Below are 17,676 nucleotides of genomic sequence, written 5' to 3'. Positions count from 1 at the left end.
CGACCCAGCCCTCCGCCGCCAGCCTCCCACTCCCGCTCCCAAGGCCATTCTGACGCCAGGGCCGCCGGCACCGCCTTTTCACGGGGCCGCGGAGCGAGTGCGCTACGTCACTTCCGGGGCGGGCCGGGCGGGGCCGGGGGCGGGGCGCGGCGTCCGCGCAGGCGCTCTGGAGCGGCGGCCGCCGAGCCGAGCGCTTGACTATATATGGTCAAAGCTGGGGGCGAGCCGCGCGCGCGGGGCCGCGCTTCCGGGTTCGGAGCGTCCGCGGCGGCCGCGCGCGAGGGCAGGAGCCAGCCGGCCTCGGAGCCCCGGCCTGGGACCGCCCCCTCCGCGCCCGGCACGCCCAGCGCCGCCTTCCGGCCGCTGTCCCCGGGCTCGGCCTCGGCGAGGTGTGCTTGGCGACGCGGGCCGGCGCCGGAGGCTCTCGGCTAGCGCGGCGCGGTAACAAGTGGGCGAGGATGCCGTACGAGATCAGTAAGTGGCGCGGGGCGCCGGGGCCCCCACCCCTGGCGGCCGCCAGCGGCGGCCCGGCTCTCGGCCCCGGGGCGGCGGCGCGGTGGGCGCCCAGGGCTGCGGGCGCAGAGGCCGGCGGCGCGCCCCGCCCGCCCGCCCTCGGGGTGCCCGGCGGCCGCCCCCCGACCCCGGCCGGGGTCGCCCCAGAGTTGGCCCAGCGGGTCGGGCCGGCGAGCCCCCCGAGGGCTTGGGCCGGGAGCGCGGACCAGGAAGTGGCGCCGGCCCCTGCGCCCGGAGGAAGTGGCGGCCGCCCCTCCCGGAGGCGGCAACAGGTGACCGGCCGAGACCGGTCCGCTGCCCGCTGCCCGCTGCCCGCTGCGAGCCTCCGAGCAGGGGGCGGCCGCTAACGAGCCGCGTTTGTCTCCGCAGAGAAAGTGTTCGCCAGCCTCCCGCAGGTGGAGAGGGGCGTCTCCAAAATCCTCGGGGGCGACCCTAAGGGCGAGAATTTTCTGTACACCAACGGCAAGTGCGTCATCCTGAGGAACATCGACGTGAGTGCCCTCCCCACCCCCACCCCCACCGGCGCCCGCCCCCAGCGCCGGGCTCCCTCCGGAATGGGGTCTCCCTCCCCGCGCACCCCGCGCCCTGGGGAGGTGCGGACGCCACGCCCCTCGGCCCTGGAGCCGCGCTCAGGAGCCCCGGAATTGGGTTTAAGTTCTCAATCGCAGTGGGGAAACTGAGGCAGGGGTTCCGGGTTTGGGGGGAGGGGTCGGACAGACCCGGCAGCTGCTGCTGGCTGTGGCCTGGGCCTCTGGGGCCGGCCGTGGAGGGAGGTGATGAGGCGACGATCCCCACTTCCCCCCGGCGACTGAAGGAGCCGCCGGCCTGCCCGGGCCCTCGCGGCGCCTGGCACAGGCCGCCGAGCGCTTGGTAAATGCCGCTGCCGCCCGGGGTCTCCCCAGTGTGGCCGAGCCCAGGCTGACGCCCAGTGCTGACTCCAGCCTGGTCAGACACTGTGGATCGGAGCCCCAGAGGGAACACAGGAACCGGTTTATCCCGGTGAATCATTCTCTGCGGGCACCCGCCCCCAGGCTACCACTGCTTCCAGAGCCAGCTCCTCGGGAAGCCCTGCGAGTGTGTGTTTTTCCTGTGCGATGCTCTGAACGACCCAGTCTGTTTTCCCACTTCCCCCACTAAGGGCATCGCACACTCCAGCCTTGCCTCTCCCTTCCTGGGCCTGAGGGGTGGATGCAGGCGGCGCAGCACGGCCATTCCAGGGGTTTCTGCCGGGTGTGGGGTTGGTGCAGAAGTGGGCAGCCTGTTGGGCCCACAGGGTCGCCGGCTCCGGTCAGACATGCTGGGCCTCTGGGAGCTCACAGGTGATGGCAGGAATGAAGGGCTCTGTGCACCTCCCTGTTCCTTGCCTGGAGGTGCAGGGCCCCTGCGTGGTCAGAGGCACTGCTGGCCTGCCCATCCCCCTGCTGGAAGACAGCGCCGCCCAGGGTGCTGGGCACCTTGGGTGAGGGGTGGGTGTGAGTGCTCTGCAGGTGCTAACAACTTGCTGGCCGGGCAGATTCCTGGAAAGCCGATCCAGCCGGCCTTACAGCTGGGGAGTCATCACCAAGGACTGAACCGGGACGATAGGGAAGTCTCTGGAGTGAGGTCTTGAGATGCTGAGAAAGTAATAATGCGATGGCCCTGGGAGGTAGTCACTTAGCAGATTAGTGAAGATACGGAAGCATTCCAAGCGTTCCAAAGTCGCAGGATGTGGTTTCGTCTCTGACAAGGCCTACCCATGTCATCGCAGTCTGCGGCCACTCCCAGGTAGACGTCCCGCAAGGTAGTGCTGGGAGTCTGGGGCCAAGTCAGCAGCGTGGGCCCAGCCCGGGAAGGAGGCCGATGGCGGGGGCTGCCTCTGCGGAGAAGCTGTGGCCCCTCTGCAGGAGGCCACTCGGACGTGGGAAACCCGTTCTGCCTGCTCCTCCTGAGCTGTTGCCCGGAGCCTTCCTGTGAGGTTTGCCGCCCTTCCTGGCCTTCCCACGGGTCAGTTTGCAGGGTGCCAGGGCGGCAGGGGATGCTGCTCGTCTGTCTCCCCCCGTGCCAGGTGTGACGCCAGGCACTTAGTCCTCAGTGGTGGGTACAGTTTTTATGAGCCCAGTGTTCCTGGAAAACAGGAGACATGAGCGTGAACAGTCAGTGTATGGAAGGAAGGCGGTGTGGTTGGACACTGGCTGAGGGAAGAAGGGAGGATGAGACCAGACGCCTACAGCACCTTAACGGTAGCATACCCTGAGCTGCTTGGGGTTTCCCAGGTGCCCTTCCCCCAAAGGGAAACCCCCTCACTCCACCATTCAGGCCCGGGGCCTTGGGCTTATCTGCTGTGCCTCATTCATTCTGCTGATGCATTCAAGTATCTGACAGATTTCTCAGTCCTCCTCTGCCTCCACCCCCATCTGAGCTACTGCTGTCTCCCCCACCTGGATTGTTGCCCAAAACCAGGAAACAGTCGCACGCACTCCCTGCTTTTATCGCTGTTGCCCTGGGTGTGATCTGAGCAGCAGCTGGTGTGGTTGTGTTCAGATGCGTCCTTGGCCCCGCAGCCTCCCACTTTGCAGAAAACCTGACCTCGCTGCCTCCCCAGGCCGGGGCACCCGGCTTCGTCTCAGGACCTGCATTTCCATTGCTTTTGCTGGGGTGTTCTTTCCTCAGATGCCTGCAAAGCCGCTCCCCAGCCTGCAGGTGTCTGCTTAGGAGTCCCTTAGCAGAGGGGTCTCCCTTAAATAGCGTCTCCCTCCCTGGCCTTCCCTATCCCTTTGCCCTAACAGTAACTAGGAAGCCAGCTGCAAGCAGACCTACAGATGGGCACACTCTGCCCCCTGTACCTGCTGTGTCCTCGTGCCTGAGAGAGGGCCTGGCACACAGGAAGTGCTTGGTGAGTTACTGGTTGGTTGGAAGACCTTGGAAGCGCTCTGTTCATGGAGGTGATAGGCAGTCACTGAGGTGGTGCTGCAGGAGAATCAGCAAGGCTTGGTCTTGTTGAGGTTGGTGGAGTCCACCCTCGAGACGTGGCTGGAGAGCACTCTTGCTGACACCCACACGATCGTGGTGACTGGCACTCGTTTTGCAAACCCAGCACAATGGCGCTTCCTGAACCTGTTGGAAGAGAGTGCTGCTTACCTGTTTCAGCTCATCCCTTTCCGCACCTCGGAGAGGAAACTGCACCGTTAAAGGGTGTGATGCTGCCAGCCGTCGGGAAGCTGACGAGACCTCAGTGGACAGCATGGACGCCATGCGTAGGAGGAGTTGCCCGCCGAGGAGGGGTAGTCGGTGACTCCGGGGGCTGAGGAATACTTCCAGGCGCTGGGGCCTGGGTGGCTCCTCTGCGTTGAGTTGTCCTGTGGGCACAGCAACGCCTGATCCCATCTGGCATCTGTGAACAGAGTGTCACTCCCAGTGGCTGGGAAGGAACCTGCTTGATTCCAAACTCCCAGGATCCTTTCCCTGGAGAGGCCTCCGGTGTGCTACCAGAAGCAGCCAGCCAATCTGCTGTGTGAGCGGGTTTTTAAACGTCCCACTCCGGGATGCCAGCATTGCAGTGTGCAGTGGGGGATTTCATGGGGTTAAGTAGAAATGTGTTGCTTATCACAGTGCAGTGTTGGTAGCCTTTGCTGGTAACAGAGTGGAGGCTACTTTGGCGGCTGGAGGTTAGCTGGTGTCATGTGCAGAAGGAGCCCTGTATGTCCCTGCAGATTCGGGGGATGGGACAAGGTTTGCAGGCTGACCTAGGTCCTCTGTCCAGTTGCTGGCTCCCTCTGTATCCGCACAGCCACCATCCTGAGGGACAGGATGGTGGGCCCTGCGCTTGGAGCTTGCTGCCTCAGGAGGAAGTGAAATGAGACTGCTCCGATGGAAGTAAGCTGACAGCAAATGAGAGATCTGTAGCTTGGAGCCTCAGGCCTTCAGGCTGGCCCCCCTGAGGGAGGAAGCAGAGGGTGCCGTGTAACCCTCATCTCGGGAGACTCAGAGCCAGATCAGAGAGGGATCAGCAGGTGCCATTTGGGAAGATGGAATGGTGCTAGGGCCCTGCAGGACACTGCATCTGGGCCATGGCCACAGCACTAGGGGCAAATGGAGTGGACAGATTGAGACAGGAGGTATCTGGGCACCTAGTGCTGCTGGGTGGTTTGGGTGACCCTGCAGTGGCCTGGCTCGATTCCAGGGGCCCCTAGAACCGCGAAAAGGTCAGACAAGTCCACTCAAACCTGTAACAGTCCTGCACCTGAAGCTGCTTGAGGATTAACGCGTCCCTTGGCTGGCACTGCCCTCCCCAGGTTTCAGTGTTTTGGTTGTACCTGCACCAAACCCCCATCTCGCTGAGCCACACCCATAGGCCAGAGGAACAAGACTGACCTCCGTGGTTCTCAGGGAGGGGCCCCTGAGGGAGGTTTGGTGGTATTTGGAGACGTTTCTGTGCTGCTGTGGCCTAACAGGTAGAAGCTGGGGATGTTGCTAAGCTACCTGCAAGCCCCAGCACCATCCTACAGTGAAGGTTATCCAGCCCATAATGCAGGAGTGCCAAGGTTGAGAACCTGTGGGAGTGGCCTGGAGCTTCAAGAGAAGGCTGTGCTGCCCACTGTGGGAGTGGGAGGGGAGAGCTGAGTGCTGCAGAGTCGCAAGGGTGGCCGCCTGGAGACCCCACTTTTGAGTTGAGCCTTGGAGGATGAGTAAGTCTCCAGGAAGAGGGTTTAGACATGGAAACAGCCCATGCAGGAGACCGCCCCACCCTGTGTGGGCTCCTGGGGGGTAGCTTTGATCCATCTCTTTGTAGGGGGAGGGGTGTGGAAACCGTCTTGGAGGTAAAAGGTGCAGGCTTGTGCGGCGAGGTGCAGGCAGCAGCCGACCGTCCTGCCAGCAGCCGGGCTGGAGAAGATGCTCACCCCAAGACCCTAGGAAGGTGGCTGCTGCCTGCTGCGGGGCCCCGTGGGGTGGCTGTAGTTACTGGAGTTGGCAGGGCCTTTGTGGCTGTCACCTCTGCCCTCAGAGAAAGGCCACCATCCTCCGTAGTCAGCTCTTTGCAGGAGCACCGGTTCCCATCCGGCTCAGGGCTTCGAGGGTCCCTGGTCTTAGAGCACATCATGTGCACGTCTGTAAGAATGGGGAGCATATCTGGGGATGGTAGTGTGAGATTCAGCCCAGTTAACTACAAGGCATCCTTAGAAGATTGCCAGGGCCATGACCCACACCCCCTGCACGCCATGGCCACCTGTTGATTGAATACCCTCGGAGGTACTGCATGTGAGCCTTGGGACAACTCAGGCCTGAGGTGGAGACCCTGGGTGGGTAGGGGGAGTGAGGGACAGAAGGGAGATGGCAGTATCCAGATGACACTCCCATGAGGGCTGTTGCCAAGCCTGTCACAGGGTGAGACCTCTGGAGCTCCTGATCCAAGTCATGTCAATGAGTAGGGGGAGTCACTGGGGTGCGGCAGGCCCCCAGCTGAGTGACCAGGCTCCACGTGATCCTGCCAAAGACTGTGGGCCAGTGCAGACTTTGATTCCCTGAGTGGAGGCGTCAGATTAGCATGGGGCCCACACCAGTGAGAACAGAATCAGAGGAGTTGTCCCGAGTTGAGGTCCCAGCAGCGTGGCTCAGGATGCACTGCCCTCCCTCTGTCTCTGCCTTCGGGTCTCCACCTGTGAAGTGGCTATAAGGTGACCTTCCTTACAGAGAGCCGTGCCACCCAGTGCCTCTCTGTTGAGAATAGTCAGACTCCCATAAACGGCTCCCAGGGGCAGCCTTGTCCTGAACTTTGCGGGGACTTGGAGCTACATTGTGGTGAATCAAACGGGGCCCTTGCCCTACGTGGGATCCCCTTATGAAGAAGGGGGGCGGGGCAGAGATGACAGGCGGTGCAAGGTGGAAAGCAGTAAGGGCTGGAGGGTGGGGTTAGCTAGGAGAGATCACTCACTGCCTGAAGCAGTGGGAAAGGCTCTTAGAGGACGGTCCCTGGGGATGGGGAAGGAGCGGCAGATGAGGAGAGGTGTGGAGTGGTTTGCGGGAGGGGCAGGGCACAATGGGAAGGAAGTACACTTGTGCAGAGAGCTTGGGGCTCCGTGTGCTGGGCCTGGCTGCCGCTCTGAGTGGGGATCCACGGGAGAGTGCTCTGGGCAGGGCGTGCTCACTGTCTGTCTGCATCCTGAGTTCATGGGCCTTGGGCTGCTTCCTATCTTGGTGGCTGCCACCTTGTACCCACGGCTGCAGAGTGGGTGCCGGCAGGTCTTGGAAGGAAGGCGTACATGGTGCCTTGGGCATCGGCAGTCTTTAGAGGCAGTGTGCTTGGGAGCTGGGTGTGAACTCTGGTCTAGACGCCCAGAACTGTTTTGCTGCTTTGGAGCTGGGCTTCTTTGCATAATTGGGTTTGGCCTTGGTCACCAGGGAACAGAGGGCCCCTGCACACTGCATTTGGCTCCCAGGCCTGGCCACTTGAGGTCCTGAGCCCAGCTCTGTTACTCCCAAGCACTTGGACACCAGTACCCTGCCTGGATGCTCATGCCCACCTTGCGCAGGTTTCCCTGTGGGCTCCAGGGACCCTCGGCATGTAAAGAGGCGCACAGGAGGCCCCTTCGCTTGGGAGGCCTCCTCCACCTTCTAGCACGTTTCCTCCAGTGCACTGTGGGCCATCACAGCCTGCTGTGAATCCTTGTAGAGACCTGACCTCACTCACACCTGAGGTGAGAGGACAGGATGTGAGGGAACTGTGAGGAGCTTCGGATGTGGGGACCCCTCGCCTAGCCCCGTGGGCATGAGCTTAGAGCAGGTCTCACGGGCACCACAGAAGTGAAGGTCTTGCAGTCTGCTCAGGTTCCTGTGTTCAGGCTTCCCAGGAAAGGAGAGGGGATGTTGTTGCTGGGCGGGGCGCCCCAGCCGCAGGTGGCGGTGTAGGGGTGGTGTCTTCTGGGCATGGCAGGAAAGCCCTGAGCAGAACAGGCCTCCTGCTTCACTTGCCACTGCCAGGCAGGCCTTGCGCCCTGTGACCAGGCCGGAGCAGTCCTGCTGCCTCCTGCTGCCATCTCTGTTCCACAGAGCCACCTGGTTCCCTGGACTCTGTGCCAGTGTCACTGCTGGGGCCCTTGAGCCCTGTCGTCCTTCATGTCACCTCTGCCGAGGTGACAGTAGCATTCTGGGGCTCTCCCAGGGCTCTCCCCGGCCCTTGGCTGTGGCCCTGGTGGGAGCACTGGGGAAGCCATTGGAGCCAAAGCAAGAAAGGGGGTGGCTTTCGCTCCGAGGTGAGACTGGCAGTCAGTGGGCCCACGCCTGGGTGGGTGACTTAGGTGGATAGGTTGAGGACAGTCTGGCTCAGGGAGAAGGAACACTGGGCCAGGCTCAGTGGGCTGGAGCCCCAGGGTCCTGTTTGTAGTGGGCAGCAGGGTCAGGTCCTGCAGTTCCCAAAGGGAATGAGGACGGACTTCTAGCTGGGGAATGAGAGCATGAGTCTGGATTTAGAGGTGGAGATGGGTTAAAAAGTGATTGAAGTGCTGGGTTGGAAATGGGGGGAGGGGGCTCTGATGAAGAAGACTGGCAGGTCTCGGGTAGGGACCAGGAGGCCTGCCTGCTGGAGGTCCCATACTGTCTCGGTGTGCCCAGGCTTCCTCCTGTTTTCTGCCCAAAGTTGTCTTCTGACTGCAAAACCTGGCTCAGCCTGGGAGGAGGGGCACCCCAGCTTACGCACCTGCGGCCAACCTGGACAGGTCCCCTTGCCCTGGAGGAGTGCCCTTGGAAGTGGCTTCCCTTGCCAGCTCCAGCCCAGAACACGTCCCCAGATAAGCTGCTCCTCCCAGTCCTAGTCTCCCTCCCCAAAACACCAAGAGGGGAGGACACCCTCTGGGGTATGCAGTGAGGGTGCTGACGCAGCTGGTGTGCATTGAGCCTCAGGTGCACAGTGACACCGTGGGGCCTGGGGTGGGAGGGATCTGCTCTTTCCCGCTCCAGCAAGGGCCTCCCCCTGGGAGCTGAGTGAGGAGGAGGCTGCTTGACTCAGATCTAAGTCATTATCTGCAATTTGGAGTCTCTCACCCCCACGCTGACCCAGTTGTATTTAGAATACAAACGAGAGTGATTCATGCAGCTCAGTGTAGGATTCTGCTGCCCTTTGGGTGTTCTACACACCCTGCTGCAGGCTGTGACCATGTAGGGGAAGGAATCTTCCAGGGCAGAACTTCCTGTCGTGGCCCCTGCCTGGTCACTCCATCCATCAGATACCCTGGCCCAGGACCTTGCTCCCTGGGGAGGAGGTCAGGAGAGTTAACCCCTTGTGGAGGGCTCTGTTGGCCATGAAGTGTGCGTGTGAGACCCTTGGTCAGCTGTGAGTGGACCCTGGATGTTTGCATTGGACAGACTGGTCTGAGCAGAAGAATTGGATCAGGCGGACATTTAAAATCTAGCCGGCATCTGAGTGCTGTTGAGGTGTAATTAGGATACAACAAGGCTCATCAGTGTTGAGTGCACACCTTGAATGTTAGCAGCCAGTTCTGCATCCACCATGCACCACGCAGCGGCCACGTGGTCCTCCTGCAGCCCAGCCTCTGGCAGCTCGTGCTCGCCTTTCTGCTTGCCTTCCCTAGAACTGACCCCCACCCCCACCCCCACCCAGTCTGTTCAGCCTGCCATCTTTTGGCGGTAGTGCTGCGAGGGAGTTTGCAGTTTGTCCCTTCTTGTCGCTGAGTGTTCTTGTGTTGGCAGATCCACCACGACCTGTTCCTCTGTCTGCCTTCTGATGGGCGCTGGGGGTGCTCCCAGTTTGGGGCTGTTATGAATAGCTGAGTCATGGTTCACATCTCTTTTGGGGACAGAGGCTTCCGTGTCGCTTGCCTAGGTACATTTGGCGTGTGATAAGTGTTAGGTTTAATCTCGTAAATGGCCTACCATTTTGCATTTCCACCAGCAGTATGTGCAGCCCAGCATCCTCCCCCTCCTTGCCAGCAGCTGGTGACCTTGGTCTTCTAACCTGGTTGATCATGGTGGGAGTGTGGTGGGCTCTCACCATAGCTGGGGTTTGCATTTGCCCAAAGACTAATGGCACTCGTCACCTTTTCTGGGCTTACTTGCTGTTCATGACATGCTCTTTGGTTACTTGGTATCTTTATACCTTCATTAGTGAATGTTTGTTCCAAAAAGGACTAATTTATGAGTCATATACCCCTGGGTACTTAAGAAAGCTCATGGAAAAATGGAATTGAAAGGCAAGTGTATTTTGAGGCCAAAATGCTTTTTTGAAATCCATGCAACTTTTTTCATAATGCACATGAATTTTCCCATGAACTTGTTGAAAGTGTGAAGTGTACTGTTGGCTGCATCCCATGTGCTCTCTGCTGGACCTGAAGGGAGGACTGTGTACACCCTTTTCTCCCCAGAACCATTTTCTGAGCACGTGTCGTTTGCTGAGTGCTGTCATAGGGTAGGTGAGGAGACAGGTGCCGTATTAAGCAGGTCATTAGAAAGTTGGAGGAGACTGGTAGGAGCCTTGGGGACCACCGTGTGTGCCCTGACTGCCTTGGAGGTGCAGCGGGTGCTGTAGAAGCACAGAAGAGGGCTTCCTTGAAGAGCAGCACTTGGTTGGGCCTGAGAGACACCTGGGTAACCCCAGGCAAGGGAGTGGGCACCGAGTGGCGTGTGTGGCTGGGCCGGGTCTGGGTGCTGCTCTGCTCTCAGTTCCAAGAGGGAGACACGGCATTCTTTGGCCAGCAGGCTGAGCAGAGCGGCTCCTGGGATGTTGTTGAGGGGTGTAAGGGAGGCAGGAACAGCTTGAGGTGGCCATGGGCGAGGTCAGCGATGCCTGAGCAGCCGCATGGGCATCGGGTGTGTTGTCAGCCTCAGCCCTGGGCAAACTCTGCCTCTTTTCCAAAGCGCAGTTGATTCCTGGGAAGCTGACAGTAGGAATCAGGAGATTAGGGAGAGCTCAGCTGTGGATCACTTGATGGTGTGTTGGGGGGAGGGAGGCAAGGGAGGGATCATGATCTGCTTGCAGGAAATCATGTGTTAGAAACACAGCGCTAGGGCCCTTAAGATACCACTGGAGACACCTGTGTTCCATGTCAGCGTCTCTGAGTGTGCATCCAGACTGCTTCCAATCCAGTTTCCTGCAAATGTGAAGGCGTGGATGGAGTTTCAGACTCCTGGAAGTTAAACTTTTGTTGTAAGGATATATGTTTATTGTGTATTGTGGAAAGTACAGAAAAGCAGACAAGGGGGAAATTTGCCTTGAAATTTATAATTACAAACTAAATAAAAAGTTAAAATTGCCTGGAATTCCTACCACCCAAAGATAGGCAGGCATAGGTGTGGGGCAGCAGGCTTCTGTGTGAAGGTTTTCAGTGTGTGTGTGTGTGTGCACCCCCTCCCCAACCCACCATCTGTTAACTGGGAGAGCCACGGGCAGTCTGGCTCCGTCTGCACTCTGCTCACCCTGTGCTCTCCTCCCTGCAGAACCCAGCCATTGCTGACATCTACACTGAGCATGCCCATCAAGTGGTGGTGGCCAAGTACGCACCCAGCGGATTCTACATCGCTTCCGGAGGTACTGTGTGAGCATGGCCCCTGTGCACGTGTCGGGTGTTGTGTGGCCCAGGGACACCGAGGTTGTAGGCCAAGTGGGCTCCTGGCTTGAGAGGAAGCAGGAAGAGGGACTGAGGAGGGTGAGGTGGGGAAGGAAAGGTAGGGAGTGGAGGTCAGTTGAAAGGAAACAAATGTAGCTAACAAGGAATGAATAATAGCAAAATGTCCCTTTCCAGAGTTGGCCTTCATTCTAGAAAATGCACTTTGTTTACCATATTCCAGTAGGTTCCAGCTCAGCGATCAGAAGGGTGAGGTCGGCCAGAGGCCTCTGATGAGGGCCGTATTGTGAAGCACTTGGGCTCATTTATGTGCATGTGTGCACTGTGGCTTTGTTGTGTGCCTTCCTTGCCCACTGCTCCTCTCCCAGTACCTAACCTAACAAGAGGCTTCCCTTTAAAGAGCCGGCTTTGTTTGAACCTGGACTGTGCTTTTGTCTCTGGCCCCAACTCTGTGTGGCCCGGCAGGAGGGGCCTGAGGATCTGCTTTGTTCACTTTGTTCTGTGAGGTGGAGGCTTGGGCCACTTGTACAGGAGAAGGAGGCAGGCTTCAGAGTGGTTGCCTTCTGCTCATTCAGGGATAGCCAGGTGCATGGGGCAGGCGATGGCTCATCAGAGTGTCCGACGGTAAGGGCTGCAGCCAACAGCTAGCAGGGGACAGCTGTGTGCTGTAGCCACTTTATCTGCACTGCCCTTGCAGCCGGCGTGCCCCAGTTACAGTGAGGGGCTGGGCCAGGAGTCTGGCACATAGTAGGCTCGTAATGGCTTTTGGCTTAGAGCTGCTCTCACTCCATCTGTATAACTTGCTGTAATTTATGCCTTGATTTATGTCAGCTCTGGGATTGCTCCCACCCCACCCTACTTGCCAGCTAAATGTCTCTTCATTTAAGCCCCAAGATTTGGCCCAGGTGTCTTAAAATTGTTGCACACACAGCCAGGCACTCTGAGGAGTGTCTTGGGAAGCGAGTGTGATTAGTGAAAGCCTCAGCTCTGCCTCCACCTCCCCCTGGCCCAGCTCCCTGCAGGCTGAGAGCCGCCCTCCCCTTCCAGAGGAGCGTGCAGTGAGCCAGGAGCCGATGGCCTCGGGTGCGGACACCAAAGCTGTACCCGAGGCTGTCGCAAAGGATGGTCCCTGAGGATACAGGTCATCCGTTCCAGGTTCCCCTTTCCTCCACGCACCCTGACGTGGCGGAGGAACCGAGGGTGCTCGCTCGCTCGCAGGTGGAGAGCCATTCATTTCTTTGAGTAGCCACTGTGATTGTTAAGGGTTACAATGGAACACTTGTGCAGAGATGAGGGCCTTGGGCTAAGAATAGCGTGGGGTGTGGAGTGAGCGGGGCTGGCACTCAGACAGGGCTGTGCTGGCTCACAAGTGGGTTACCTGGTCCCTGGTGTGCCTGGCTGGGTGAGGGGTCCCAGGACCCTGGGAAGCCTGCTGTGCAGTACTCCCAGGTGAGCCTCAGCCTCTGTGGGATCTTAAATCCCAGTCTTACGGCCTGCCAGGGGAGGGCTACTCACACCAGCTGGGGCTTGGAGCACCCGATCCCCAGGCACAACTAAATGGAACAGTGAGGTCCAGCAGAGGAGGCGGGAGGTCTCGATGGGGGAGGCAGCGGGAAATGACTGGGTGCTGGGCCTGCGGTGGAGCCCGAGGGCTGGGGCCGCTGGGCCTTGGCCCAGATAGCATGGCCTTCTCTATAGGGCAGCTTGGGCATGGCAGGCCACATGGCTGACGTGTGGCTTCAGGTGTGTGTTCTTCATGCACGTGTGGCTCCTCCTGGCACTGCCAGCCCATGTTTACTCCTGCAGGGAAAGAGACACTGTGGAAAGCTGAACAGCCTCATCATGGGCTGGAGTCTCGCCCTCCAGTGTGCCTGCACTTCATGCCTAAGCGGGGTTTGTTTATCCTGGTGGTTGCTGGAGAATCCAGAGCCCCCAGGAGCAGCCTGCATGGAGACAGGAGGCTGAGAACTAGACCTAGAGGTGGTTCCTCCCCTGCAGAAAGCAGTGGGCTGTGGCCAGGCTTGGCCAGCCCAGGAGTGATGGTTTCCTTGCCCCTGGTGTGTTCACAGATGTGTCTGGGAAGCTGAGGATCTGGGACACCACGCAGAGGGAACACCTCTTGAAGTATGAGTACCAGCCTTTCGCTGGGAAGATCAAGGACGTTGCGTGGACGGAAGACAGTAAGAGGATTGCTGTGGTCGGCGAAGGAAGGGAGAAGTGAGTCACTCGCCTGGCCCGGCCCTGCCCCGTTCTGCGGCCTGTGCTCTGGTGTGCCCCTGGTGGGGTGGCGCACAGTGAGCTCCTTGCCAGCTTGGACTAGTACAAGCTGAAGCCCTCTACCTCCTTCACGACGGTGTGACTCCCCAGGCTCCTGGCCCCCTCCAGGCTCCTCGTCGGGCCGGCCCCTTCTCTCTCTCCTTTGACATCCTTGGCCCTTGTGCTAGCCCTCCAGCTTGTCATGCCCTCGTGGCAGGCAGCAGGAGGGGGCCAGGGGGGAGGTAGCTCTTTTGTTGGAAGTCCCCATCAGAAGGTACCGCACAAGCACAGGGAGGAGAGCGGATGCCTGTTGCTCCCAGCTGAGCACTCCCTGAGACCCTGGCCACCGAGCGGGCGGGGGTACATGGAGATGGCTCGCATCACTTGGTGGCTGCTGCCCTCTGGCTCCGGTGACCCGCAAGGGGCAGTGTTGGAACCCGGGTTCTTGTTCGTGGAGCAGTCAGGGTTCCCTCCCCACGCCATGGCTGCCTACAGGCACCTGAGCTTGACAGCCCTTTCAGACAGCTTTCTGTCCCTTGCTCAGTTGCCCTGTTGTTGGGCTCATCAGTAACTAAGGCAGTGCACGAGAACGCCAGCCCAGAGCAGCAGTCTCCTTTCCTCCAGGGTAGGGCGGGGGTGGTCGGCCCACAGGCCACGGAAGGGCTGACTCCACCAAGGCAGCTGCGCCTGGGACAGGCTAACCTCTAGTTACGATTTTATGTGACCCATAGTGCTGGTACATCCAGATGACTCAGCAGAATAGCGGTTCCCCACCTCTGCTCTAGGGGATGGTGCCGGCCTGTTTCCTGGTCCCTCCCAACACCAGTCAATACCAGGAGAGCAAGGAGGCCACAGCGATGCTGTCCCCCCCACCCCCAGGAGGTGCTTTTTTTCTGTTTGTAAGGTTTTATTTATTTGAAAGGCAGAGTTAGGAGAGAGAGACAAGATCCTCAGTCTGCTGATACACTCCCCCCGTGGCTGCAGTGGCTGGAGTTGAGCCAGGCTAAAGCCAGGAGCCTCTTCCAGGTCTCCCATGTGGGTGGCAGAGGCCCAAGGAATTGGGCCATTCTCTGCTGCTTTCCCACTGCATTAGCAGAGAGCTAGATCAGAAGTGGAGCGGCTGGGGCTTGCACTGGCACCCATATGGGATGCAGGTGCTGCAGGCCATGGCTTAAGCTGCTACGCCACACCGCCCAGAGCAGGTGCTTCCTGAGGCCCCACCTAGGTGGGAGGGGCTTTGCACTGGGTCCTACAGGCTTCCCAGCAGCACCCGGGTTGCTCCTGCTTTGTTGCTGGACCCTTGTTGATCCAGCATCATGGTACCTCCAGTGTATGCAGGTTCTGTACTGCACACTCAGGAGCTCAAGGCAGGCTGCACCAACACCCCTTCCATCCTTTTTCAGCTTGCGGCTCAGCTGTCAGATTCCCCTCAGCCTTCTGGGATTGATGTGTTTTCTCTCTGATCCCTCTTGTTGGGTGAAGGTTTGGAGCCGTCTTCCTGTGGGACAGTGGCTCTTCCGTGGGTGAGATCACAGGACACAACAAAGTCATCAACAGTGTGGACATCAGACAGAGCAGGCCGTACCGGCTGGCAACAGGGAGCGACGATAACTGCGCCGCCTTCTTTGAGGGGCCACCATTCAAGTTCAAGTTTACAATTGGCGTAAGTGCACTTCCCCTTAGGGGGTTTGGGTGAACTCTGTGGTCCAAGCCCGGGGCAGTTCAGGCCTGTTGTAGATGCTGATGGCGGGAGGGTCACGATGTGAGTCGTGAATGCCATGATACAGACAGGAAGTCTGTGGGAGAAATGTCATGTGTACAGGCAAGACCCCACTGTGCCCAGCCATCCTAAGCCCAGGTCCTAGGCTGGGCACGGTGGTTCCAGCAGGAGGACCCCACCTCGGTACCATGTGCCTGTTACCTGGGGTGGGAGCGGTGTCCTGGACTGTGGTGCCTGTTAGAAGGGGCTCCAAGGGCCGAGGAAATGAGCTCCAGGACATCAGAAGAGTCTCATGGGGCTCTCCTGCTCCCTGAGGGAGTATAAAACCCCAAGGCCCTTTGCGGAGGAGACAGCCCAGTGCCTGGTGCAGTGCCACAGGCTTGAGCGTCAGCAGCAGGTCTCTCGGTTGCTCTGCCCTTGCTCCCTGACTTGGCCTGGTGCCCAGGCCTCTCTCAGCCTCATTTTTCCCATCTGCCGGTTGAGGCAGGTGGGGGCCTCGGCACCCCAGGAGCTTAGCTGTGAATTTGAACTGCGAACACTGCCCCGAGGTCCAGAGTGGCCGTGATGCTCATCACCATGCCCTGGGTTGCACCCCAAAGGTCTGGCTGGAACGAGGGTGGGTGACAGAGGAAGCCTGGGCAGTTCTGCACCTGTGCTGGCGTTCTCAGTGAGGCCAGTGAACAGACAGGAAGAGGCAGCCAGCTCTCGCACTGGTGATGAGGAGGAAAACACGGCGTGGCCCTGCTCTGCAGCGTGTGTGCGTTCTGTGTGGGGACTATTTGTGTCCTGGGGAGGGGTGGCTGAGTTTGGGAGTTGGGTGGAGGTCTCAGGACGCCCTGTCCTTCAGAACACCCAGTGTCCATGCTTCATGGACTATTGTGTGAGGCGATGTCCTCAGAGCAGCTCCAGCTCGGCCTAGTGAGCACGAACAGTGGGCAGAGCATCGCCCAGAAGGGCCAGGCCAGGGCGCCGCCATGGCTGGGGTTTCCAGGGGGGTACACAGGGCTCTCCAAGGTTCCCCCTGTGCAGTGACCGGCCTGCGCAGGGCCCGGCTGGCCGAGTGGGAGGTGAAATGAGGTGTTCTGCAGAGCCTACATCTCAGAGGCCCTTCCGAACACCGCAACTTCTCATCCTGCCTGCTGCCGGACTGCCTAATTGCCAGGTAGTGGTGACTCGGCTATTTTGGGAGTTTTGTTGAAGGCTGTGGTTCAGAATCAATATTCTTAAGTGGAGGTGGAGGTCCTGTGTAACATAGGATGAGTAATGCTGGCTCAGTTAGACACCTGATCCGACCCGGCGAGGAAGAAGGGGAGAGTTCCGCGGCAGTCAGAGCCGTGCTTGACTGTTCCTGTGACACTCTCCCTACCCTACCCCCCACTCCGTTCTGTTTTGTCTCTGTGCACCTTAATCTGGGCTGTTGCATGGGTGGGGGCCCCATTCTCTGCCCTGAGATGTGCTGAAGCACGGGACAGAGCTGCTGAACGGTGTGCAGGTCGAGCTAGGGTTTGAGTTCCGCTGGCTGAGTCGAGCCTGCACCCTTCACTTCCTACCCCCGTGTATTCTCACACCTGCCTTGGCCACAGTGTCTTCTCTTTCAATTTCCTTCCTAACCTCAGAACAGCGTCGTTACCCCATAGCCCCAGCCGTGCAGTATCTGGTAGAAACATCTCCCTGGCGGCCCTGGCTCCAGGGTGGGCACCACCACTTGTCCTGGAGTCCTCCTGGAACCCCCCCTCACAGGTCCTACCTGGTGGCAGCTGGCGCCCAGCTGGCTGGTTCTGGGACCTTCATGCTAGTTATGCCTTGCCCAGGAAAGGCAACGATGATCCCCTGGCTTTGGGGAGGACTCAAGGCACTGGTGACCATTAGAGGTGGCTGGGGCTTCTCTGAAAGAAATCTTCCCGGCTCGGCTGGCATGGCATAGCAAGGACAGGACGACACCCAGGGACCCCACGCCTGCCCAGAATGCCTTGTAAGGTGTTGACGTGGGAATCTGGTGTAACTGGATAAAGCTGCAGTAGGGGAGGCCTGGCTGTGGGCTGCCTGTCCACCTGTAATCTAGCCCGGCCACAGTCAAGACCATGGAGTAAGGGTGGGATGGGAAAGTGAGCAGCAGGTGGGGAATACGCAGAGGGCGTGAGTCTGAACGTGGCCAGGGTCCATGCCCCAGGTGGGCTCCCCATGTGAGGTGATCCCCATGTGGGATGTGGGTGTTCTGAGAAATCACTTGAGCTTTGCTATGGTAACAGGTCTTACAAATTAAAATGTATGCATTTTGTTTTAAAATTTTTTCTTACTGTGAAGCCCAAGCAGTGCCACTTGTTTCTTCCCAGATCTTTCACTCCCACCCCCGAGACTCCTGTGGTCAGGGCTGCCTTGATCTCCCAGCTGTGCAGGGTGTAGTGGCTGTGCCAAGAGGGGGCAGCTCCGTCCTGACACTGTGCATCCCTGTGCACCCACACTACCCTCCTCCCACCGCCTGCCTTGGCCAGAAGGCCCAGAGGCTGCCACGTGGTGTTGTGAGGCAGTGCCCAGCGAGGGGCCGTGGAGCAGCATCCACGCTGCTGCCTGAAGAGGAGCCAGTTGTGTTTGGAGTTGCAGTCCTGCCAAAACACAGCACCCATGACCGCGCCCTCA

At 59.4% G+C, this 17,676-nt stretch overlaps 1 protein-coding gene across 3 annotated transcripts in view; it reads left to right on the top strand.

The window, feature by feature from the left end:
- Nucleotides 1-316: 316 nt before the first annotated feature.
- Nucleotides 317-17,676, top strand: part of WDR1 (WD repeat domain 1) — a 37,943-nt gene continuing 20,583 nt past the window's right edge. For 2 of the 3 annotated variants that reach the window (XM_070069580.1, XM_070069579.1), the window contains exons 1-5: nucleotides 321-474; nucleotides 883-1,004; nucleotides 10,936-11,026; nucleotides 13,133-13,280; nucleotides 14,802-14,982. In XM_070069580.1, the coding sequence (XP_069925681.1) occupies nucleotides 459-474; nucleotides 883-1,004; nucleotides 10,936-11,026; nucleotides 13,133-13,280; nucleotides 14,802-14,982 (558 nt within the window). In that variant the 5' untranslated portion in view covers nucleotides 321-458. Of the gene's footprint in view, nucleotides 475-882; nucleotides 1,005-10,935; nucleotides 11,027-13,132; nucleotides 13,281-14,801; nucleotides 14,983-17,676 lie in introns of all 3 variants that reach the window. The other variant, XM_070069578.1, reaches the window with a different exon arrangement.

This window comes from Oryctolagus cuniculus, chromosome 2 (genome assembly GCF_964237555.1).
Source record: "Oryctolagus cuniculus chromosome 2, mOryCun1.1, whole genome shotgun sequence".
In the NCBI taxonomy this organism is placed as follows: domain Eukaryota; kingdom Metazoa; phylum Chordata; class Mammalia; order Lagomorpha; family Leporidae; genus Oryctolagus; species Oryctolagus cuniculus.
Note: the sequence above shows the minus strand (reverse complement) of the source record. Positions and strands in the feature narration are given on the sequence as shown.